The 24,066-nt window shown below is 39.4% G+C and overlaps 2 protein-coding genes across 17 annotated transcripts in view; one reads left to right on the top strand and one right to left on the bottom strand.

Annotated features, from left to right (window-relative positions):
- Window positions 1-8,121, top strand: part of cdk5rap2 (CDK5 regulatory subunit associated protein 2) — a 53,953-nt gene extending 45,832 nt beyond the window's left edge. For 13 of the 16 annotated variants that reach the window (XM_058617934.1, XM_058617932.1, XM_058617937.1 and 10 more), the window contains 9 exons: window positions 4,589-4,707; window positions 4,799-5,014; window positions 5,104-5,190; window positions 5,313-5,563; window positions 6,405-6,554; window positions 6,638-6,776; window positions 6,863-6,909; window positions 7,017-7,071; window positions 7,596-8,121. In XM_058617934.1, coding sequence (XP_058473917.1) covers window positions 4,589-4,707; window positions 4,799-5,014; window positions 5,104-5,190; window positions 5,313-5,563; window positions 6,405-6,554; window positions 6,638-6,776; window positions 6,863-6,909; window positions 7,017-7,071; window positions 7,596-7,741 — 1,210 coding nt within the window. In that variant the 3' untranslated portion in view covers window positions 7,742-8,121. The remainder of the gene's footprint in view (window positions 1-4,588; window positions 4,708-4,798; window positions 5,015-5,103; window positions 5,191-5,312; window positions 5,564-6,404; window positions 6,555-6,637; window positions 6,777-6,862; window positions 6,910-7,016; window positions 7,072-7,595) is intronic. The other 3 variants (XM_058617939.1, XM_058617923.1, XM_058617933.1) reach the window with 2 other exon arrangements.
- Window positions 8,122-23,823, bottom strand: nup188 (nucleoporin 188). Its single transcript, XM_058617940.1, has 43 exons — window positions 23,742-23,823; window positions 23,215-23,269; window positions 22,678-22,751; window positions 22,504-22,588; window positions 22,313-22,393; window positions 22,053-22,097; window positions 21,846-21,938; window positions 21,604-21,723; window positions 20,591-20,802; window positions 19,748-19,862; window positions 19,321-19,521; window positions 19,083-19,163; window positions 18,911-19,003; window positions 18,691-18,810; window positions 18,476-18,602; window positions 18,220-18,375; window positions 17,997-18,123; window positions 17,830-17,917; window positions 17,650-17,726; window positions 17,437-17,551; window positions 17,186-17,306; window positions 17,025-17,091; window positions 16,323-16,448; window positions 15,983-16,223; window positions 15,671-15,877; window positions 15,332-15,501; window positions 15,147-15,216; window positions 14,986-15,053; window positions 14,475-14,670; window positions 13,603-13,680; window positions 13,430-13,515; window positions 13,204-13,349; window positions 12,920-13,098; window positions 12,090-12,290; window positions 11,896-11,988; window positions 11,657-11,809; window positions 11,143-11,280; window positions 10,975-11,049; window positions 10,576-10,791; window positions 10,324-10,455; window positions 10,163-10,236; window positions 9,934-10,063; window positions 8,122-8,783 (listed from the first exon to the last, which is right to left on the bottom strand). The coding sequence occupies exons 1-43, from the start codon at window positions 23,765-23,767 to the stop codon at window positions 8,604-8,606; spliced, it is 5,238 nt and encodes a 1,745-aa protein (XP_058473923.1). The 5' UTR covers window positions 23,768-23,823; the 3' UTR covers window positions 8,122-8,603.
- Window positions 23,824-24,066: the final 243 nt, after the last annotated feature.

Below are 24,066 nucleotides of genomic sequence, written 5' to 3'. Positions count from 1 at the left end.
CCTAGTATAGCATGTCGTCCAAAATGTGACAAGAAAGTCATACTATAGTATGTTGTCCAAAATCATGAAAAAACATCATAGTATAGTATGTCTTCCAAAATCATGAAAAAACATCATAGTATAGCATGTCGTCCAAAATGTGACAAAAAAGTCATACTATAGTATGTCTTCCAAAATCATGAAAAAACATCATAGTATAGTATGTCTTCCAAAATCATGAAAAAACATCATAGTATAGTATGTCGTCCAAAATGTGACAAAAAAGTCAAAGTATAGCATGTCGTCCAAAATCATGAAAAAACATCATAGTATAGCATGTCTTCCAAAATCACAAAAAAACGTCATAGTATAGTATGTCGTCCAAAATGTGACAAAAAAGTCATAGTATAGTATGTCGTTCAAAATCATGAAAAAACATCATAGTATAGCATGTCGTCCAAAATGTGACAAAAAAGTCATAGTATAGTATGTCGTCCAAAATGTGACAAAAAAGTCATACTATAGTATGTCGTCCAAAATGTGACAAAAAAAGTCATACTATAGTATGTTGTCCAAAATCATGAAAAAACATCATAGTATAGTATGTCGTCCAAAATCATGAAAAAAACATCATAGTATAGTATGTCGTCCAAAATGTGACAAAAAAGTCATACTATAGTATGTCGTCCAAAATCATGAAAACACATCATAGTATAGCATGTCGTCCAAAATGTGACAAAAAAGTCATACTATAGTATGTTGTCCAAAATCATGAAAAAACATCATAGTATAGTATGTCTTCCAAAATCATGAAAAAACATCATAGTATAGCATGTCGTCCAAAATGTGACAAAAAAGTCATACTATAGTATGTCTTCCAAAATCATGAAAAACATCATAGTATAGTATGTCGTCCAAAATGTGACAAAAAAGTCATAGTATAGCATGTCGTCCAAAATCATGAAAAAACATCATAGTATAGTATGTTGTCCAAAATCATGAAAAAAACATCATAGTATAGCATGTCGTCCAAAATCACAAAAAAACATCATAGTATAGCATGTCGTCCAAAATGTGACACTATAGTATGTTGTCCAAAATCATGAAAAAACATCATAGTATAGTATGTTGTCCAAAATCATGAAGAAACATCATAGTATAGCATGTCGTCCAAAATGTGACAAAAAAGTCATACTATAGTATGTCTTCCAAAATCATGAAAAAACATCCTAGTACAGCATGTCGTCCAAAATGTGACAAAAAAGTCATACTATAGTATGTTGTCCAAAATCATGAAAAAACATCATAGTATAGTATGTCGTCCAAAATGTGACAAAAAAGTCATACTATAGTATGTTGTCCAAAATCATGAAAAACCATCATAGTATAGTATGTCGTCCAAAATGTGACAAAAAAGTCATAGGTTAGTATGTCGTCCAAAATCATGAAAAAACATAGTATAGCATGTCGTCCAAAATGTGACAAAAAAGTCATAGGTTAGTATGTCGTCCAAAATCATGAAAAACCATCATAGTATAGTATGTCGTCCAAAATGTGACAAAAAAGTCATACTATAGTATGTTGTCCAAAATCATGAAAAAATATCATAGTATAGTATGTCGTCCAAAATCATGAAAAAAACATCATAGTATAGTATGTCGTCCAAAATGTGACAAAAAAGTCATACTATAGTATGTCTTCCAAAATCATGAAAAAACATAGTATAGCATGTCGTCCAAAATGTGACAAAAAAGTCATACTATAGTATGTCGTCCGAAATGTGACAAAAAAAGTCATACTATAGTATGTTGTCCAAAATCATGAAAAAGCATTATAGTATAGTATGTCTTCCAAAATCATGAAAAAACATCATAGTATAGCATGTCGTCCAAAATGTGACAAAAAAGTCATACTATAGTATGTCTTCCAAAATCATGAAAAAACATCATAGTATAGCATGTCGTCCAAAATGTGACAAAAAAGTCATACTATAGTATGTCGTCCAAAATCATGAAAAAACATCATAGTATAGCATGTCGTCCAAAATGTGACAAAAAAGTCATACTATAGTATGTCGTCCAAAATCATGAAAAAACATCATAGTATAGTATGTCGTCCAAAATGTGACAAAAAAGTCATACTATAGTATGTCGTCCAAAATCATGAAAAACCATCATAGTATAGTATGTCGTCCAAAATGTAACAAAAAAGTCATACTATAGTATGTCTTCCAAAATCATGAAAAAACATCCTAGTATAGCATGTCGTCCAAAATGTGACAAAAAAGTCATACTATAGTATGTTGTCCAAAATCATGAAAAAACTTCATAGTATAGTATGTCGTCCAAAATGTGACAAAAAAGTCATACTATAGTATGTTGTCCAAAATCATGAAAAACCATCATAGTATAGTATGTCGTCCAAAATGTGACAAAAAAGTCATAGGTTAGTATGTCGTCCAAAATCATGAAAAACCTTCATAGTATAGTATGTCGTCCAAAATGTGACAAAAAAGTCATACTATAGTATGTCGTCCAAAATCATGAAAAAACATCATAGTATAGTATGTCGTCCAAAATGTGACAAAAGTCATACTATAGTATGTTGTCCAAAATCATGAAAAAACATCATAGTATAGTATGTCGTCCAAAATCATGAAAAAAACATCATAGTATAGTATGTCGTCCAAAATGTGACAAAAAAGTCATACTATAGTATGTTGTCCAAAATCATGAAAAAGCATCATAGTATAGTATGTCTTCCAAAATCATGAAAAAACATCATAGTATAGCATCTCGTCCAAAATGTGAAAAAAAGTCATAGTATAGTATGTCGTCCAAAATGTGACAAAAAAGTCATACTATAGTATGTCTTCCAAAATGTGACAAAAAAGTCATAGGTTAGTATGTTGTCCAAAATGTGACAAAAAAGTCATAGTATAGCATGTCGTCCAAAATCATGAAAAAACATCATAGTATAGTATGTCGTCCAAAATGTGACAAAAAAGTCATAGTATAGCATGTCGTCCAAAATCATGAAAAAACATTATAGTATAGTATGTTGTCCAAAATCATAAAAAAAGTCATAGTATAGCATGTCGTCCAAAATGTGACACTATAGTATGTTGTCCAAAATCATGAAAAAACATCATAGTATAGCATGTCGTCCAAAATGTGACAAAAAAGTCATACTATAGTATGTTGTCCAAAATCATGAAAAAACATCATAGTATAGCATGTCGTCCAAAATGTGACAAAAAAGTCATACTATAGTATGTCGTCCAAAATTATGAAAAAACATCATAGTATAGTATGTCGTCCAAAATGTGACAATAAAGTCATAGTGTAGTATGTCGTCCAAAATCATGAAAAAACATCATAGTATAGCATCTCGTCCAAAATGTGAAAAAAAAGTCATAGGTTAGTATGTCGTCCAAAATCATGAAAAAAAGTCATAGTATAGTATGTCGTCCAAAATGTGACAAAAAAAGTCATAGGTTAGTATGTCGTCCAAAATGTGATAAAAAAGTCATACTATAGTATGTCCTTCAAAATCATGAAAAAACATCATAGTATAGCATCTCGTCCAAAATGTGAAAAAAAGTCATAGTATAGTATGTCGTCCAAAATGTGACAAAAAAGTCATACTATAGTATGTCGTCCAAAATGTGACAAAAAAGTCATAGTATAGCATGTCGTCCAAAATGTGACAAAAAAGTCATAGTATAGTATGTCGTTCAAAATCATGAAAAAACATCATAGTATAGCATGTCGTCCAAAATGTGACACTATAGTATGTTGTCCAAAATCATGAAAAAACATCATAGTATAGCATGTCGTCCAAAATTATGAAAAAACATCATAGTATAGTATGTCGTCCAAAATGTGACAAAAAAGTCATACTATAGTACTGTATGTCGTCCAAAATCATGAAAAAACATCATAGTATAGCATCTCGTCCAAAATGTGACAAAAAAGTCATAGTATAGTATGTCGTCCAAAATGTGACAAAAAAGTCATACTATAGTATGTCGTCCAAAATGTGACAAAAAAGTCATAGTATAGCATGTCGTCCAAAATAGTCATAGTATAGCATGTCGTTCAAAATCATGAAAAAACATCATAGTATAGCATGTCGTCCAAATGTGACACTATAGTATGTTGTCCAAAATCATGAAAAAACATCATAGTATAGCATGTCGTCCAAAATGTGACAAAAAAGTCATACTATAGTATGTCTTCCAAAATCATGAAAAAACATCATAGTATAGCACGCGTCCAAAATGTGACAAAAAAGTCATAGTATAGTATGTTGTTCAAAATCATGAAAAAACATCATAGTATAGTATGTCTTCCAAAATCATGAAAAAACATCATAGTATAGTATGTCGTCCAAAATGTGACAAAAAAGTCATAGGTTAGTATGTCGTCCAAAATCATGAAAAAACATCATAGTATAGTATGTTGTCCAAAATCATGAAAAAAACATCATAGTATAGCATGTCGTCCAAAATGTGACAAAAAAGTCATAGTAAGGAATATAAAAACTGTCAGTATAGAAATGCCTTACTACATGATGAGAATAACTGTAATCATTTCTCTGTTTGCAGGTTGCAGTGTGAGGTGAAGCTGCAGAGGCAGCAGCTCTCTGACTCTCAGCATCTCCTTCAGTCACTGCGAGTAGAGCTGCAGGTTCATGAAAAGATCAAGACTGACTCTCATAAACACGGTACTGTTGTTATCACGATTTTAAGCAAGAAATAATTTTAACTGAAATTATGATGTTTAACTTTGCTTGTGTTCTGTGTTTTTGCTCAAAGCAGTATCCAGCAAGACGCCTCAGGAGCCACTTCCTGTCCCTTCCTCTGGCTCGGTGGACTTGAGTGAGCTGCTGTCAGAGATCAGACACCTGAGGCTGCAGCTGGAGAGGAGCATCCAGACCAATACAGCTCTGCGACAGAGACTGGAGGAGCAGCTGCTCAGAGGAACCAACCGCTCTGAGACCATCAACATCAACTACCTGCTGTCCTCTCCAGGTGAACATACAGTACAAAGCAACACACTTCATTGCATGTGGCACATAGACAAGACATGTAACCACAACAACTTGCCACATTTGTCTCAGATGAAGGGGGCAGTCCACCAGGTCGCGAGGGCTACAATCTTCTTCGCTCATCTCAGTCTTACAATGAACACACAAGCGTCCTACATGGTAAGAAAACCTCATCACAGCCTTCAGTAAGGCTGCACATCATGTATGTTTTTGTTCACAAGTTGACATTGTGCAGATTCTCTCAGTGTTTTAATTAAAAACACCTGCTGAAATGTTTCCAGGTGAGACACGTGGTGTTCTCTCCGGCAGCTCCGTCAGCAGCAGCTCGGGTGACAGCGTCTCTGGTGCTCCTTCTCGCCTGGTGCCGGGTCACAGAATGTGGGCCAATCGCAACGGCCGCCATGTCCTGGGCCTGATAGAGGACTACGGCGCCCTGCGCAGGCAGATCTCCGAGGGTCGAAAGCTGTCGCGCAGCATGGACTCACAGCTGCAGGAATGTCTGCACACACTAAGGCAGCAGGACTCTGACAAGGTATGTCATGTTTTTAATGTCATCTGATAATAATGAGAATGTAGTATTTCAGTGGCAGAAAACCCAACAGTTCACACACTAGGAAATGTGACCCGTGCCTCTTACATTACATTTGGGTACAAACGAGCTAGAAGTAAGTAAATGCTTCAAGTGCTTTCCTCTTTTTTTTTTTTGGTCATCGTCTTAGTCGAGGTAGAGTTGAGTTCATCCAAGAAGTCTCCCAATGGGCCTGGTGGATGGTAGACGACAACAATGATTCGTTTTACTGGATGAGTTACAGCATGAAATTCAAACGACTGTAAAGAGAGGTGTGGCTGTGGGTAAAGAGTGAAAGTCCAGTTGGGGTTGATGAGCAGACCTGTCCCGCCACCTCTGCCAGTGGATCTGGGTGGATGTTATCCAAGTCTCAGTGAGAGAGATGAAGTCAGTCTTGTGGGTAGCTGACTGGCAGTTCAATAGGCCCCCTGCAACAAGGTGTTGGATGTGTGTGGAGCGGGTTAGATAGGTAAGTGAGGACAGATTATGGTGGTGCTGTGAGTGAATGTAATGTTCTAATATCTATGAGAAGAAACATGAACGGAAAAAGTGCTCATATGTGAAAGGTAGAAAACAATTGCAGACGGGTACTTAGCCTCCTTGTCAGTCTCCTCTGTCTTTGTCTTCCAGACTCTTCGTCTGCCGCTTCAAAGTGAATTCAGGTTTTTAATACGCACCTGATTAGCTGGTTGGTTACAGCTGTGTTTGCCGCTCCCCTGTAGCCAATTAAACTTCACACCTGGTGATGGCTCAATAGAAACTAGGTCAAACAGCAACACTAACAATGTCACTGTGTTCTTCGTAGGTGATGGAACAACAGCATCTGAAGAGTGTGTGCTGCAGCATGAACACCATGCAGCAGGTGTTAGAAGAGGCCGGTCGACTGCTCAAACTGGTGTGGAGAGTCTCTCTGCCAACTGGAAACATCACAGTGGACACTGGCAACAACCAGCAGGTAAACACACACACGTTGTATGTAGTCAAGTATTTAAAGACACAATCCTTTTACTTGCTAATCCTCACAATCTGCATCGTCAGGACGAGTTGCTGAAAAACGAGATAGCCAGACTGAAAAGCCGGCTGTCGCAGCAGGAGAGGATGCTGAGTGGAGCCGTTAAACGCCTCCGCACCACTAACCAGCTCAAAGAGGGAATGGAGAGGGTCATCATCGATCAGTGTACGAGTAACTGCTTTTAATTTAACAGCACATACTGTGAATGGAAGCTGAAATTATCAATACTAATCTCCATTGTTTGTTTGCAGTGTCTCTAACCCATGGAGTGTTGAAGAAAGCCAGGGGGAACATGGAGGTGAGTTTTCATAGGCTGTCACACTTATGTTTCAACCAGTGAATTGTTTTCCTTCAGTGAGTCACTCTTCTCTTCTTCTCCTCCTCCTCTCTGTGAAATAATGCTAGACAAATTACTGTACCCTCTTTGGCCTGAAAGGCCTGTCTAGAGGACCAGACAAAGGTTAGTGTGGTTGAGCTGCAGAGTCTATGACAGTGACCTGACGCATGCTGCATGAAGCTGTCGTGGGATGAACTTTCCTTCCATACTGTGTCCAAACACAGAATGAAGGATATGGACGTAGTCTTCTGGTTGCATGAGATTTGTGATGTGACTGGCGCATATAAGCCTTGAAGAAATTAATTCAGTGAAACTCAAATGTAAAGTGCTTTTACTTTGAAACAGATATAGGAAGTGCCTCACATGGACAGTAACGGCTTCTCTGATAACAGAACACAAGACATTCAGCTCTGCAGAAGCACGGTGCCACAGTGCTTTCAGTCTTTCTGCTAAGCTAACCACCTCCTGGCTATAGTTTCATCGACATGAGAGACTATGTCAATAAACAATTAGTCACGTACATGTGTCTGGGAGAGCTGTACATGATTAAAAAGTATTTTCAGCCCCAACACTATCTTGCATGTCTGAGCCCAAAGAAAGTGTAAGGACTCATCAGAAGTCACATGTTACTGTATTGTGTGTTTCAGGAGGTGCCAGTCAATGGTCAATAGGGGGCAGTAGACCCCCTCAGCCTGCACAGAGGAGTGGACCTGTTTTCAGAGAGACTCCAGACAGACACTCTGAGTCCTCAGAGGATCACAACTGTGATGTTTCTTTGCACTGCAGCTTCTGAATCAACAACCTACACTGCAGCTTCTGAAAATGTAGCGACTTATGTCCATCAGGCCTTTTTTTCCTGCTGTAAAACCGTCACCTTACTCTCTAGATATCAACTCCTTCCTTTTTTTTGTATTTTTACTTGCACGAAACCTGCCTATAATTTGATTTATCTTAGGTACTGAAGATGTAAAAGTTTCTTTTAAAGAAAAAAAAAAAGCCTTGTAATTTTAATATTTTTCCTGTTATTTTATATGCTGATCTCAGAACATGAAGATGTATTTTATTACTGACTATATTTGAACCTTTTGTTTTCACCTGACAGTTTATGTATTGGATGCTTCACAGCTACCATGTCATGAGTTTTGTGCAGTAAAGTCAACTGTGAAAACTCAATTTGTGGTGCTAATGTCCTTTTTATTAACATTTCTTTAACAATACAAACTTTGACAACTGCTTTCAAATGTGTACATATAAGGAGAATTAGAAAATGTAAAACAGCCTCACCATGTGTGTGGTTCTGATACACTTAGTCAATATATGAAGTTATTGTTTTAAGTAGCACTTGAAACATATGGTCATTATGTATCAAAGTGGCCTATAAAACTAGGCCTTGGACAAATGGACTGCAGTCAGTGACTGATCTTCATCACTAAGTTGTCTGCAGACAATTTTTATGGACAAGTCAAATTAAGTTTTAACAAAATGAAACAGTTTTATACTGACCCCAATTATTAGAATTAACATGCTCAGATCAGAACTATTATAACTGACTGAAAATGATGGGCCTAACAACAGATTGAGCTACTAGAGGTACAAAAACGTTGGCTTTTTTTAATATACATTTGACAGGAACCAGTCTTGGTGTCTGTTGAAATCTATCTCTGCACAAGTCTGACAAAGGCCTGAACAAACTGGATGAATGGCTCCTGACCTTCGTGGCTCGCTTTGGAGCCTGGTGTGGAGGGTTTAGATTGAGGGGAGGGGAGGATGCCGCTGGCTGGAGAAGATGGAGAGCCTCTGCGGAAGTGTCGTGACAGACTGGAGAGGAGAGTGCTCTGGAAGCAACAGAGAGAGAAAAAGAGTAAAGGCTGGTGTTGAACTGAATTTCATACTTTAAACACAGCCCATGAAAAACAGTTATTATTTTCCAATTTCTGCCACTAGGGGTCTCAATGAAAACAGACCTCATTTGGTTCCCCTGTGCATTTACTCTTTACAGGGACTGCTTCAGGAGTGACAAATACCCTCAATAGTTTAATTAAACAAAGACGACACACTGACTTTACTATTATAGAATGTTTTGCAACATAAATTAAAGCAGACTATGTTGTTAAAAGGTGACCAACATTTTACTGTCGGTTACATTGAACATAAATGCTAATTTCTGGTGAGTGTCAAACATTTTGACTAAACTACACGAAAATATATATATGGTTATTCATTTTTAGATGTTACATCTTTAAAAATGTGAGTACATTTACATGTAAATTGTTCAGTCTGAGTCTAACTCCACCCACACTTTTCCCGCTGAGAGGGTTAAAAAACCTCAGTTTTGCAGCTGCCTCCTCTCCTGTCGTTGCCCCAAACGTGGCACCGGCTTTGAGCATGACCGGCAGATGATTGGCTGTTCTGCCTTAAGTCCCGCCTCTCTTGGTGTGTTAGATTTATTGTTCAGCTCGTGCTGAGGAGGCGGGAACTAGATGGTTCATAGTTCACACACTACAGAGTTTTGACTTATTTTCCGTTACTGTCAGTCACTTTTGGACATATGGAAGCCCGACGTTGTAAATATTGATAATAAAATATGAGACATTATTTAATTATCATATCGACAAGCTGTGTTAAATATCTTTGTGAAATAATTGAGAAAATTGTTCAAACCCAATTAAGCATTCATTTTCACAGATAAAATTTTTATTTTATTAAGTCTGTTTTTATTTCAGTGACCTCTGACATTTGGCATGTGGCTTAAACGTATAACTGTTTGTTTATTTTTTTAAAGGGTTTGCCTCATTTGATCTAATATGCTATAATAGTTTGGGGGAAACCCCAATTACATCACAGAGATATACATCGAGTATCGCCATTCAGCTAAAAAGTATCAAGATATGACTTTTAGTCCACATCGCCCAGCCCTCACTACTTCCATTATTTATCCATAAAACCTGAACAGATTACAAGAGTCATGATGTCATGATGTCTCACCAGTTCAGAGCTGAGCTCTTGTTTGAGCCTCTGTTTGTCGCGAGGTAGGATGGAGGGATCTTTGAGACAGCGGACTGCCTGAGAGATGAGGACGTAGAAACAGTTCTCCATCGTGAACATCAGCAATGACCTGAAATAAGAAAGAAAAGAAAAAGGTTTAGACATTTAAAACAATACTTCATATATGTCCTGATATTATCAGGAGAGGAAAAAAAGGCAGTTTTCTCACTTCAGAGCTTGGATCTCCTCTGATGAAGCCAGCGAGACAATGCTCAAAGAAACTGGTTCCTTCTTTTTCTCCATCTGTAAACACACAAAACTATGTTTATAAACCTGACCTGAGAGCAGATAAATTTTATGTGGACCATGCAGAAGCCGGTGAACCGGTACCTCGCTCAGCATGCTCAGAGCCACATTGATGGTGGCCAGCAGGGTTCCAAATGAAGGAGCCACATCAGGGTCAAAGGCTGGAGTTGTGAAGCTGAGTACAAACAGAGTCCTGTACTCTGCCAAGTCCATACACTGACGCACAACAGAAGACAACAATCAGATTTGTAGTCTTTTTTTTGTTGGAGGAATGAATGAGATGCTGAGAATCAGGACACAAACAATTATCGAGCTCGACTGAGCAGGTGGTCTGACCTGGTCCAGGAGAATCTGACAGCAGTCTGGGGTGAAGTGCTGCAGAGTGGCCAGGGTTTTGCTGAGTATCTTGAGAAGACTACACTGCACAGCTAACAGCGCCTTCTGCTCGGCCTCCTTTCTCTCCCCTCCACCTGGCGCCTCTTTGGACGGAGTCTGTGGGGGGCGCTGTGTCCTGGAGAGAGAAGCAGGCGGCAGCGGCTCTCCATTTTTAGCCTGAGAAAATAAACAATGAATGTGAAGCAATTACATTAATGCTTAAATTAACCAGAATTCAAAAGAGAATAGAGATGTCCAGTGGAAACAGTTTTAGTTAATATAACAAGATGTTTTTTGCATTTTCATGGAAGCCTAGCTTTTATCAAGTCAAGTGATGGAGGTTATATCCTCGTTTCTGACCTGGAGGTAGTGATGAAGCATCTTCTTGCTGTGGAGCAGGTAGGTGCAGGTCTGACACAGATAACACAGGTTAACCTGCATGGTGGAGAGAAAAATAGGTCAAGTGTAACTGTGCTTATGAAGCTGTAGGTTCATCTTGGCCAACGTGAGTCTTCTCTCCGGACTTACCTGAATGTCTCGGAGCAGTTTGGGAAGATGAAACTGCCACTCCTTACAGAAGCTGGAGAGCTGCAGCAGGAAGCCCACCGTGTGGTCGGCCTCGTCCAAACACGCCAGACTCTGCACTGTTCGCACTGCGTTCAGACACTGAAGGGCACAGAAGATAATTATAAAAATGTGTTATTGTTGATGTTAGAATTCTGCCTCTGTTTGGACCTGAACAACAGAGACGATGTGACATATGTCCTTGTGAAAATAGGCTCTGTTGCTGCCATGACATAAGTATCTCGTTCTCACGCCTTAGTAATGCATGGCCACGTATCAATATTTTTTTATTACCTATGTCACCAGATTACATTGTAGTGTACTACAACTGTTATTGTTTTTCTTCATGATTACTGATCCTGGAACTTATGCAAACACTAAACACTAAAGTAGTTTGCTTACATGTCTGAAAGCTACTTGGCAGTAAAACTGATTCTGAATCACCATGTTTACAGTAAGATTACTTTAGCAGTCATACCTGTAGAATGCGTTCTTGATGTACTCCGACAAAGTCCAGTGCCTCATTGACAAAGTTGTAGCGAAGAGTTTTGAGCAGACTCTCCATCAAAGACATACAGAGGCGGTAAACCCCCGGCCAGCAGGCAGAGTCCTGGGACTTGCGGGTAAAACTCTGTTCGGAGACATGATGTGTGTTATTATGTCATTCCACAAATCAATCAAATGTTCCATACATGCAGAGAAATGTGACAGCTGTACCTGTGATGCTTCACTGGAGGAAACTTCATAAACACTGAGGAGAGGGAGGCAGATGGTCTGAATGACTCCTGCTCCAGCAACAGCTGCTGCTCCCTGGAGTCAAAAATAATTGACGTTATTTACTGATTTAACAATTAAACAACACGTATCACCATATAAGAGTGTTTTCTCTGTGTGTGTGTGTTAGTGTTAACCTGTGGAGTGCGGGCCAGTGTGAGCAGCAGGTGAAGAGCAGCTTCTGTGAAGTAGAGGTTGTGTTTGGAGCGCAGGCTGAGCTCCACAGCGCTCAGCACTGAGGGAAGAACTGGAATCTTCCTCATCACTGACACCCAGTGCTCGCCGTCCTCATCTGTGCGACACAGCTCCTTCGCCAGGTGCAGAGCTAACACACACACCTGATGAAAACACACACACACACACATAGAAAAGTGTCAACAACAAACTGACAAACCATGAAAATCTTTTCCTTCTCATAATAGAAGTCACTTAACAGATGTTAGTCATAGATTTTTTTGGATCGGTTAAATTATTTTATATCAAACCCACTTTCACTGTCATTACATATTTATAGTATTTAAAAGTTATCATGGACACTTATCACTTGATTTATTAGGTGTTATTTTGATATTTTGTCGTTTTTGTTTGCAACATCTGCCTTGACCGGTTGGGGTGACAAGGAAAAGAGGGGGACAGAGGAGAGGTGGGGGAGACAAAGGGAATAAGGGAGGAAAGAGGGAGGCGAGGTAGAGACAGGAGAAAGAGACCAGGAGCAGATATATATCAGTTGTACCTGTTTAGACAGGACACTTCTGACATTGTAGTACATGTTTATAAGTATTACAATGTCATTTATGTATTATAGATTGGTAATAGCCTTTTAGTCCTTGGGTTTTTTGGTTCCTCCTCCAACATTTCTTTCTTCTTCTCTCTCATGGACTACATGCATATATGTTCTTTTGGTTTTATTCCTGCTATGTGCAAAAACAATATTTTCAAAAAAAGCCATCCTTCCTTCCTCACTCACCCCATCTCTCTGGTCTTTCCGTGGACCGCGGGGAGATTCCGTCTCCATACTGTCCTCGTCCTCCATTGCATCTCCCATTTGGTTCATATGGCGAGTATTGTCGATGATCGCCAGGGCCTCGTCTTTCACAGTCTCACACACAGACAGCAACAGCTGGGGCAGCTGGGAAATATCTCCACCTTGTTGGCAAAATGAGAATGCGTCAAGTAAAAGATCAAACTACATGGAACAGCAACTTGTGAGACAAACACAGACAAAAGAAGTCGGACATGGAGAGATCTTACCGTTGAGTCCTTGAATCTGCAGCACAGAAATGAGGGCAGAGAAAATTTTGGCTTTGGTTCTTTCCATCATCTGCTGATCAGCTTTGAGGACACTCTCCAGGATCAGGGAGAGGGGAGACAGGATGTCAGGAGCTGTCGCTACCACACTGGAGACAAGAAGAGCCAAGAAAGTTAGAATATTTCCAGTGTTCACTATTGACTCCACTCCACTGTGCTGAATACACACCCTCGCCATTGTTTGATGAGGATAAGGAGAAGTGTGGCCATCATGGACCCAAGACGAAGACAAGACACAGACGAGGGTGTTGTCAGCTGAGAGACAAAAAAACAAATAAGACAGTCACATGAAGAGTGACTAAAAAGAAAAACAAGAAACTATTTCATGCCATGAAAACTTACAGCGGCTTTAGCTCCATCCAGGACATCGATGAAAAGCTTCAACTTGGTTGAATCGTCTGTGAGCTGCATCACATCAGACTGAAAAGATAAAATACCATCACTGCAGCAGAGTTCTGTATGATCCACCTTCTAAAGATGATGGTCCCTCTATAATAGATTCCCGTCTGTTTTTGTTTCCCAGAATGCATTTAATTTTTATCCCTTGAATGTCAACCTACTAACTACAGACTACAGACATAAATTAGCCTCAGACTACAACCTGGCATATTTACATTTGAATGTAAATATCCAAAAGTGAACGATTCTCTGCTGAGGAGACAGATCTGCTGTGTGTGTGAGGTGAAGTCACGGTTGCAACAAGAACCTTCACTGAGGGATTGATACATGTGTCCTTGGACAGTGGACCCTCTGCCTGCTGTCTAACAATCCCCTGCTCCATTAGTCTTGGCAGATATTGTATATACGACCTAGTATAAGTATGTTTGTATAAGGGTATCAGCACTTTAAGATAAAAATGGTTTGGTTTTCATAGCCTTAGAATAAGCCTTTTATATGTACTTTAGGCAAGGCTGCCATTTTGCACTGCTATGTTTATAGAGCAGTCCTAAAGAGAGAGAAAACCCTGCTAGAACGTGCATTTCACGTTTTGAAGCATAGGTTTAATGCAAAAAAAAAAAAAAAGGAAGGACATTTTAAAATGTTATATGTGAAGGCCTCTGTAGTCTGTGGGAAAAGTAGTGGATTAAGAGTTCTCCATTTGCTACAATCTGCAGTCTCATGTCACTAGTTCTTACATAATGACCATTTAAATGATTCTTCAAAGCATGTTTTAGTAAAGCAAACACACAATAAACATGACTGAGTTTACATACATGGCTTGTGGAAAGAATTAGCAGCATCCGCCAGGCAGAGATCAACATCTGACTCTCCTGGAAGTAACAGATCCCTTCTTCCTCCATCTCTGCCCCGTGGCAAACCAGAGACTTGACATACTGGGACCAGTACTCATACCGTCGTGCATTGGAGAACTTCTTCAGCCCATCCTTCAGAGACTGCCCTAAAGAGCCACTGCAACGACACAATCACAACAGCCATCAGGTATTATGTTATATAGTTACTGTTAACTGCATATGAAAACAAGAGCACTCAGAGAGCGCAGCCAAGGTTTCAACACTGTCACCAATGTTTTACAAACTTAAAATTTTGTTCAAATCCGATGAGTTTTGAGGTTTTTTTATATAGTTTTGCCCTTTATAAGAGAGAAGGATTTCTTGAAAAAAATATTAATTTTGTGGCATCAACAGTGGGTGGACAGATAAACCCATGCAGACATGAGTCTGTCGAGGTTATGATGAATATAGGAAGATATACTACTGAAATTACCTGACAACATAGTAGATCTCCAGGCCGATTATTTTCATCACAAATGCACACGTCTCCAGAACACAAGGCTGGGGTGAAAATGACATTTATTGAGTTGACACACATTCGCCATGATTGAATTACTCGGATAATAAAATGAGCAAAGTATATTAGTGTTATACCTCTGTGGTGTCTGAAGGTGGAGTGAGGGTTCCAAAGAGAGGTGTCGTCAAGTTCTCCCAAAATCGTTCTCTATTTAAAAAAAAATCAAGTAGAAATATATTTATCAATATCCACTTTCAAAGCATCTTGTTGCAAATAGTTTTAAAGGTCAAATAGAGAATTTCTTCAAAGAATATGAGCTTACTTGGTACGTAACACAGAGATGGCACTATCTCTGCGATCCTGCCAAAGGGCTAGAAGGAAGGAGAGGGCGGCACGGTGGAGCAGCGGGGGACACCAATATTTCCCCTGCTGCTTCGAGTCAATGAGCTCTAACACCACATGGAGACAACTCCACTCGCCAAGAAGAAACTCCTGAAAGGTAAGACAGTAAAAACATATGTTTTGGATGCAAGTGTACCACAACTACTGCTACATCCAAACTACAAAATTTTCATTTGAATGTGTAACTGCATCACTGTTTCCATAAGCCTCTTTATTTCTGCCAATCCAGACTAAAACAAGACCAACAAAACCAACACACCTTTGACCCTTCACTGCCATCTTTGACTTCTAGGTTGAGGAAAAGCTCAATGAGGCCAGGCTGAGTTTCGACAGCAACGGTAAGAAACTCAAGTATCATGACTTTGATCCTCATGTCTTCTGTTTTGCTCTGCAGCCGAGTGAGGAAGGCGTCCCGGATGGCTGCTGCGTCGTTCCCCAGGCAGGCGTAGACCGACATAGGAGCCACCTACACATGATATAGGTTCAACATCAATATTTTCTGCTGGACACAGTAACAGGTCAACAATACAAAAGGCCTGTTCTGTATGGATACAGGGGATAAGTGGCTTACTGTGGCCAGTCTTTTGAGCAGTTGGACAGCGAGGCGAGGCAGTGCCGGATCATGTTTGTGGTAAATATATTTGGCCAGGACAACAATGAGGTTGTTGCCATGACCACCGTGCTGTGTCAGGGCCTGCTCCAAAGGGGACACAACATCAGATGGTGGCTTCAGACGGATGACGTTGTTTGTGACGGAGAAGGCCAGTTTGACCGTCTGGATGAGGATCTGACCAGGACCCTCAGAGCCACAGCTGATCAGTGTCAGAGAACCAAAAGGGAAAATCATCAGACAATTAAGTCTAATTATTATCTTTCAGGGAAACTAGGCATCAACACATCAGACTGTGTACCTGCTGGGCTGTGCAGCCAGGACTACATCTATGGTGTCCACTCCAACTCCCATGATATTGACCACTGCCTGTCCAGCTTCAGTGTTTGCCAGGCTGTAGATGCACAGAGACTGCAGGGTGGGAGTGCTGCATCCAGAAAGAAACAAGCAAGTCAACATTTCAAGTAGATGAACAATGCCAGTAAATTAATAAGGAATGTAACTATAATTGTTTTTAAATGGGACAAAAAAATATCGCACAAAAGTGGAAATGCTGACACATTCACGGCTCAGGTTTTGACCAATACTTTAAAATCTAGAGATTCATTCAGAAAAATGATGAAATACTGATAGCTAGGTCCAATGTTTTTCAAAATTAACAGAAGAACATCTAGAAAAGCAGTGTATATTTATGTGAAGCTTTAAAAATTATTTCAAGTTATGTGACAGCAAACATTCACGTCATTTCCATTTATAATGCAAATAATATGATTCTTCCATTTCAATTTAATTATGAGAAATTTAATACAAGTTTTCTTTATTATGTAGGCCTTTCATTTCCCAGTTTTGAGGCAATTATTTTCTGATACAAGTTGTGCAATAAGCACATATTTTAAATACTAAGTAAACTATTTCTAGTTGAAGTTATGACTAAATTCATATGAATTATTCCTCTGGTCTGTTTGACTGGCTAAGACACTGGAGTCTCAACAGTTTTCCTCACCTGCCCTGATCTTCTCCCTCTGGGCTCAGATTAAGGATAGCATGGATAAGCTCCAAAATAAGACAACCTGCAGCAACACAGAGCAACCAGTTGGTTATTTTTTTTCCAGAATATAACTTAACCCTTTTTTCTGCTTTGGCTATAAAAAGCAGTGCCTTTACCTATCCTCTCCCTCACTCCATAGGTGTTGTAACGCCACTTATGGTACGTGGGCAGCATTTCCTTTAGCACCAGCAGCACACAGGGGATCAGGCCTTTGTTCTGAGTGCTGCCAAGCTGACCCTGAAGATGGAAAATAAAGATTTATACATAGATATAATATACAGATAACATTCACATCCTCATTTGATATAGAATGACACTGTTCAGGAGCTATGACACAGTGGTGTGCATCTAAGAAATGTGTTATTACCTTGACCAAGGTAGTAATGAGACGAAGGAAGGCGATGGTCACAGCATACTCCCCCTTGGGCTGTTCAATCTGGACCAACAAGTTGCCGTAGTTACCAGCCTTCATTCCCTCAGCACTGGAAAGAATGACCCACATTTTAGTATGTTTTACTGTTAACTAATAAAAGAAAGTTAGATAATTACCAACCATATATTTAAAAATACAGCAACTAACCTCACACATTGAGCCATGCTGCTCACAGGGGTGGAGGCAAAGGGGAGGAAACCAGTGTGGTGCAAACTGGACCACACCTAAAGGTCAATAGAGTAAGACCAATGTGTGAAGAGGATTTAAAAACAAGAACTTTCAAAATGTAAATGCGACTTGCTGTTCAGAAAAACCCAGCACACCCACCTTGGCAGGCATCCTTGCAGCCAGAACAGTTAGGCAGTTCACACAAGAGGCAATCACGTCCACTGGAGGGTTGATGATGGAAGTTAACCTGATATAGGATAGTAAATTATAAAAATATATACATATACATATATATACTTCAGTTCAGATCTATAAAGTTAGTTTACCTCTGTAGCAGCATGTAAATGCGTGAAGTGAGCGGTAGCAGACAATCCGACACAGTCCAGTCTGTGCTTATGAGCTTATGCACCAGATCCAGGATAGGCTTCACACGCACACAGTGAGCTACAAGATCTGACACAAGTAAAAGGCAGAGAAAGCCAATAAACAGTTTGTTCTTTAAAGAAATACAGAACCTGCATGTAGACACGTGAAAGATGAGTTGTGTACCTGCAGTGGAAACAACATGAAGCAGCATCTCCACCTCACATGTGAAGAGAGTCCAGGAGCTGTAGGAGTGGTCCCAGCGCACCATATAACCCTCCCTTCCAATAATCACCTGGCCAAGAACGCCCTGTGGCAGCCAAAGGTTAGTCTGCCCTGTGCCTGATGGATGAGAGAACATTTTGTAAAGGTATATAAGGGAGACATAAATGAACATTTAGAATCATCTTTATTTGTAAAAAAAAATAACCAAAAAACTAACCAAGAGGGTAGAGGAGTTTCGGTGTTTGTCTCCTCCACAGTGTCTCATCATCCTTGGAGATGATGTCATTGGGCTTTTTTTTGTAAAGTTGTGTGTAAAATGACATCTTATCCAAAAAGATGTAGACCTGTGCACACAAAAGTACATTGTTATACTTTCCACTCAGGATAAATACCCATTCTGTTTAAATGTTGATACTTAAGTATTTAATCTACCTTTTTAACTGTTGACTTGTTTGATACAAGTGCGGTTAGAAGTTGTAACAGTGGTCCAATGTTATGAGGGAACATCCCGACTGCACTGTCAAGGATCATTCCCAATCCCATGTTTGGCTTCTAGATTAAAAATTCCACAAACAGGAACAATTGTCAACAGCCATTACTTTGTATTCTATTTTCTCTCTATAGAGTGTCAACTGTTTTTCCCTTTCCTCACCATTTCCCAGAAGACTTCGGCCAGACTGGGAGCAGAGAGGACCTCACAAGCAGCATCAATCAGGTGGGAGCACTGTGTTGCCATACCGTCAGCCTGTCACATTCAGTATGATCGAGTCAAGTTATCAAAGATGAATGTGAAGACATAGACACATAAAAATCTGGAAATGTACCTGCAGGCTTTCTTCTTCAAAAGTGGTGATCATGAATGACAGAAGTCCATAGATACACATCTTTGCTGTGCTTGCAGTGCACTGAAGAGTCAAAGAATAACAAGACACAAATAGATGTGTGAGAAAAGAAACTCGTAGTGATGTATGTTATGTTTATTTGTAAAGATCAGGAAAAAAGTATTTCAATGTCTGGCTGCCCAACTACAGTGATTTAGTGTATCTATATGTATTCTCTTACATTATTTCCAGAGACTCCAAAGCCTTTCAGCATGGTTGAAAGGTACTTGAACACCTCGAGCTGCAGAGCAGTGTTGCCTATCCTCCTGATCACAGGGCTAGAATCATCTGGTCTCAGCGTGTGTCTCAGTAGGACCCAGGCCAGTAGCACTGGCCCGTGATGAGGGATGTCCCCAAATGTGAGCAGCAGCTGGCCCATCTCCTGTTTGAGACAGTATAAGTACACAGAATTAGTTGATGTAATTTAAAAACATTTGATCACCTACTATTGTAGAACTCATACTATCTCCTAAAATACAGAATAAAAATGTGTCAGTTCGATTAAGCAGTGAGCCCAGCTTATCTGAGTGGCGTTTATATGTGAATATTATAAACTGGTTGAATGGCAGTGCACTTATATCTGCTGAATTTAGAAACTCATATCAAACCTTGATAACATCTGGAGCACTGGAGAACTGATGCGCGTCTATGCTTTCTTCCAAAGCACACTTGTGCAGGAAGTCTATGTCCATTCCTTCAACCAGGATGAGAGAGCTCAGATATCTGCAGTCCAAAAAAACATTAAAACATATTAAATAGCGCAAAGAATTTTGTAACAAGCAAAAGTCCAACCAACATATCACCATATATTAAATTAAAGCAGGTAAGTTGTTGACATACATGTCCATCAATAGGTATAACAGGTCAAATGAGAGAAATGATGTTCCATTTTCAGTATTAATCTAGGACACATTATAAAGATATAACATGTTATTAAAAATTAATAACTTTTATTAATATTGGCTTAAAATAAAGATTAAAAATACTTATTTATTACGATACTACAATTTAAGTATTGCGATTTGATAGTAGTATCAATACTTGGGATTTTCTTTTCATCCTCAAACCAAAATTCAATTACACATTTTTTGCGACAATAAGCGACAATCACATTTACAAAATCATTGCACATTACATGTCCATCAGTCTGACATTTATCTAAATTGAATGGGACAGTGGTACACAACTGCTACATTTAGGTGCCCCTGCTAATAATAAATACAATCAGGTTAAGTAGAAAATAAAGTGTTTTCAGCTTTGTCAAAAATAAAATAAAATGCTAGGTCAGAACAAATGGAACCTCTCAAAACAGGACAAATTTCAGCCTTTAAGTTAACATACCCCTAAAGAAACTGAAACATATATTTAATGTTTTTTTTGTTTGTGATGTCAATACCTGACTTAATGTACCCATGTACTGCTGTTTAAACATAAGCCCTCTCTGCTCTTACCCGATACGGTCAACCAATGCGTCCATGCTTTTGTCTACCAGGTGTCTGTTGGTCTGCCGCAAACCAAAGCCCTGCTCCTTGAACATCTTTGTGAAGCTGAGCAGGTCGAATGGGCTCATCTCAAAGTAAGCATAATGCAGGAAGATGATCTCCAGCAGCAGAGACTGTTCTCTCAGACACTGCAGGAACCACCGTGACACTTGCCTCTCCGTCTAGAAAGGCAAAAGGGATTATTTTTCAAACTGTGACAATCAAATTTTAAGCACAAATACAGTGCCAAACAGGGCTGGACTGGCACAAAGAAATCAGCCCTGGCATTTTATGCCAAGGTGGCCCACCATCTTTCGTAAGTGTAATAGTTAGATATGAATATGTACTTGCAGAATACCAGATGCACACACAGCTTGCCTCCATCCCTGAGTGTCCCTGTCAATTTGCTAACATTACTCCTTACCACCATGTCGTCAACTCCACCCTCCTTCATCCTATCCTCACTCTGTCTCTCCTTGGCCCTGTCATGGTCTCCCTCTCCCTTTTCTTTGGTTTCCACCCAGTCATGTTCTTGCTCCTTCCTATGGCCAGCCACCTCTCCTCTTGCTGGCACCTGTAGTAAACAGGTCTGTTATTATAAAGTACTTTTGAGCATCCACCTGTAACTGCTTCTGTTTTTCTGGCCCGCATTTTCTCTGCACTTCCCTTGTGTTTCTTTTTACAAGCACATTCCCTACTGTTTCAAAGTATTAGAAACTCTGACGACAAAGGGGGAGAGAGGAGGACTACGAGTGTGAGAAATTATTGGGCCAGCCCAGCGTCAGTATAGTGAAGCAATGGGCTACTGATTGGGCTGTTAGTAGCGGCCGGACATTCTTAAGGGGAGAAAAACAATCTGTGTTGTATACTGGCCCCGAGTTGCATCAGCCCACCAGGAAAATGCCAGATTATGGTATGCCAGATTACCAGTCCAGCCCTGGTGTTAAATATAAAAGAAACAAACATATGATGCATATTGTCACCATGAGGTTTCCGTGGGTCTCCCATGTTGGTGCTTCTGCACTGAAGAGCTTCTCAAACTGGGAGCGGTAATTGCTCACAAGGTCCTTTTCCAGTTTATTGACACAGTTTAAGTACTCGTCCTGGACAAATGAGAAACACACCCAGCGTTATGTTTCAGGAGTAACAAAAATGTACATCATTTCAAAGAAAATTACACAATAACTATATGTTCTCATTATCTCAAGTGCCCCAAATCTCTCACCCTGTAAGGATGACGCTCATCTTGAAAGTATGTCAGCAGAAGGAGGACACATCTGAGCAGGCATGTGCGCTCCTCATAGTAATAATCTGCTATCTGTAAATACAAACAAAATTATGAGGCCACATTACCGTAACTAGAATAAATACTGCAATGCTGAAACGAGTGGAACTTAGCTAGAAGTTACAAGTTGTTGATCTTTACACTGACCTTCAGCAGTAGTGCCTGGCTTTGTCGCTCATCCTTGAGAACAACCTGTACAGAAAACTCAGTTACACATCATAAAATTCTCTAGCACAATAATATCTGTTGTGAAAACATAGATGTTCACAATCCTAAGCATTGCAGTTACAAGATCTCTCAAATAAAATACAGATTAACACAAAATTAACAGACACATTCATATTTTTATTTTTATATGCTAAACAAGAGGGACAAGATTTCAGATAAAAACACATTGAAATAATAACCTTTAACGAATCACGGGTTCCTCTGTAATCCTCCTGTAGATAGCACTGTATGAGCTGTACACTTTGCTGCTCGTCAAGACCCTGTAACATTAATAAATCATTAAGTTGATTACAAATTATGATGAAATGTTCCCCCGAATGAAAACAGTGAATCACATCTTTTATATAAAACAGCAATGTATAACTCGTACCAACAGTTTACTGATCCTCAGACCAACATCCTTCAGTGTTTGTGCGACATCTTTGTTCTCCTTCACTTTTCCAGCAGAAGATGAACTAGAACAAGTAATTGTCTAAATTAGCATTTTAATTGGTATGATAATATTTAGATTTGATAAACAGATTGAAATAAGTGTTTACCATACCTGGGTGGCTTGTAGTAACTGAGTCCTTGATGCAGTCTGTCACGGTGTTTGTCAAGCTCTGCCCCAATCTGAGCCTGTCAAGCAAATAAAAAAGGATGAAAAGAAAAAAGAAAAAAGAAAAAAAAACACCCATGGTCTGGAGCAAATCAAGTGTCATTTTCTGTATAACATTAATAACAAAATACATTTAGTGTGCAAGACTTTACATTGTCTAGCTATGCTCTCATAAGAAATGACAATATTAGGATTTCTATGATTTTAATGCATGATTCTATATATGACAGGCAAAGCAGTAATGAGGGCATGCAAAGTCCCAAAATTGGGCGTTTAAGTGCTCTTAAATAGGGCGGTTAAGTGCTCTTTTACGCAAATGATCTAATAAGCCAAACACATAACAGTAACTCGATACGTTTAGACACGAAGACGTATGATGTCCATGACGACATGGGCATCAGAATGGGCGAGAGTTACAGTAACCACAATGACACACCGGGTGTGATTGTACAGCACATGACAACAGGTGGGAAGAAGCCTTACCGGTTCTCTTAATGCAGACCTTCCTAGCAATATAGTCCATAATTCTCGACAGCTCCTAAGAGAAGGATGGGAATTTATTTTTAAAAAAAGCGATAACCAACATTACACATGAAGGCAACAATCAAACACAAAACTACCTTATCCTTTGTCACAACTAGCCAGTGTATGCTACTGTAGCTTATTGAGGTATGTTTTGAAAACATGCCTAACATGGGAGTTTTTTATTCATGAGACCCATAGGTAATTTGGAGACAAACTATAGTGGTGACACGCTGTTGTTGACATGCGGCTGACACACACTGCTCCGCTTTCAGAAAAGCCATTCAAATGTTCAACCACTAGCTAGTTGCTAAGCTAAGTCAACGTGGTGCAATCATTTGAAAATACAGGCTGTCGAATACAAAGGTGGCGATTGTTTTGACTTCTCAAACACACATGTTTAGCAGAAATGGTTACGCGCTGACAGATACTTGATGAACATTTAAACAAAGCAGACAACAGTTGAAAATAGTTTTGTGTCTGCCTACCGAACGGTCATCTCTGATTCCGCCATCTTCGTTCCTGCCTTGTGATTCGTCACTGCGCTGTGTCGTCTTTGGTGTCGTCAGCACGTTCTTCTTTGTGGAGCACATGGGATTCTTTTGCTTGTAACTCTACCACCACCTTCCGGAGACTTTCGGACACTGTTCGTATATTATTCAGTGTTGTAATGTAACCAGGTACAAATACTTTGTGACTGTACTTAAATACAAAATTCACGTATCTGTAATTCACTTTGTTATTTATATTTCTAGCAACCTTTACTCCACTAAATCTCCTCTAACTATCTTTGTTACTCGTTACTACCAAATT

This window comes from Solea solea, chromosome 19 (genome assembly GCF_958295425.1).
Source record: "Solea solea chromosome 19, fSolSol10.1, whole genome shotgun sequence".
NCBI classification, from domain to species: domain Eukaryota; kingdom Metazoa; phylum Chordata; class Actinopteri; order Pleuronectiformes; family Soleidae; genus Solea; species Solea solea.
The sequence above is the reverse complement of the archived record's forward strand: the minus strand, read 5'-3'. Positions and strand labels throughout refer to the sequence as shown.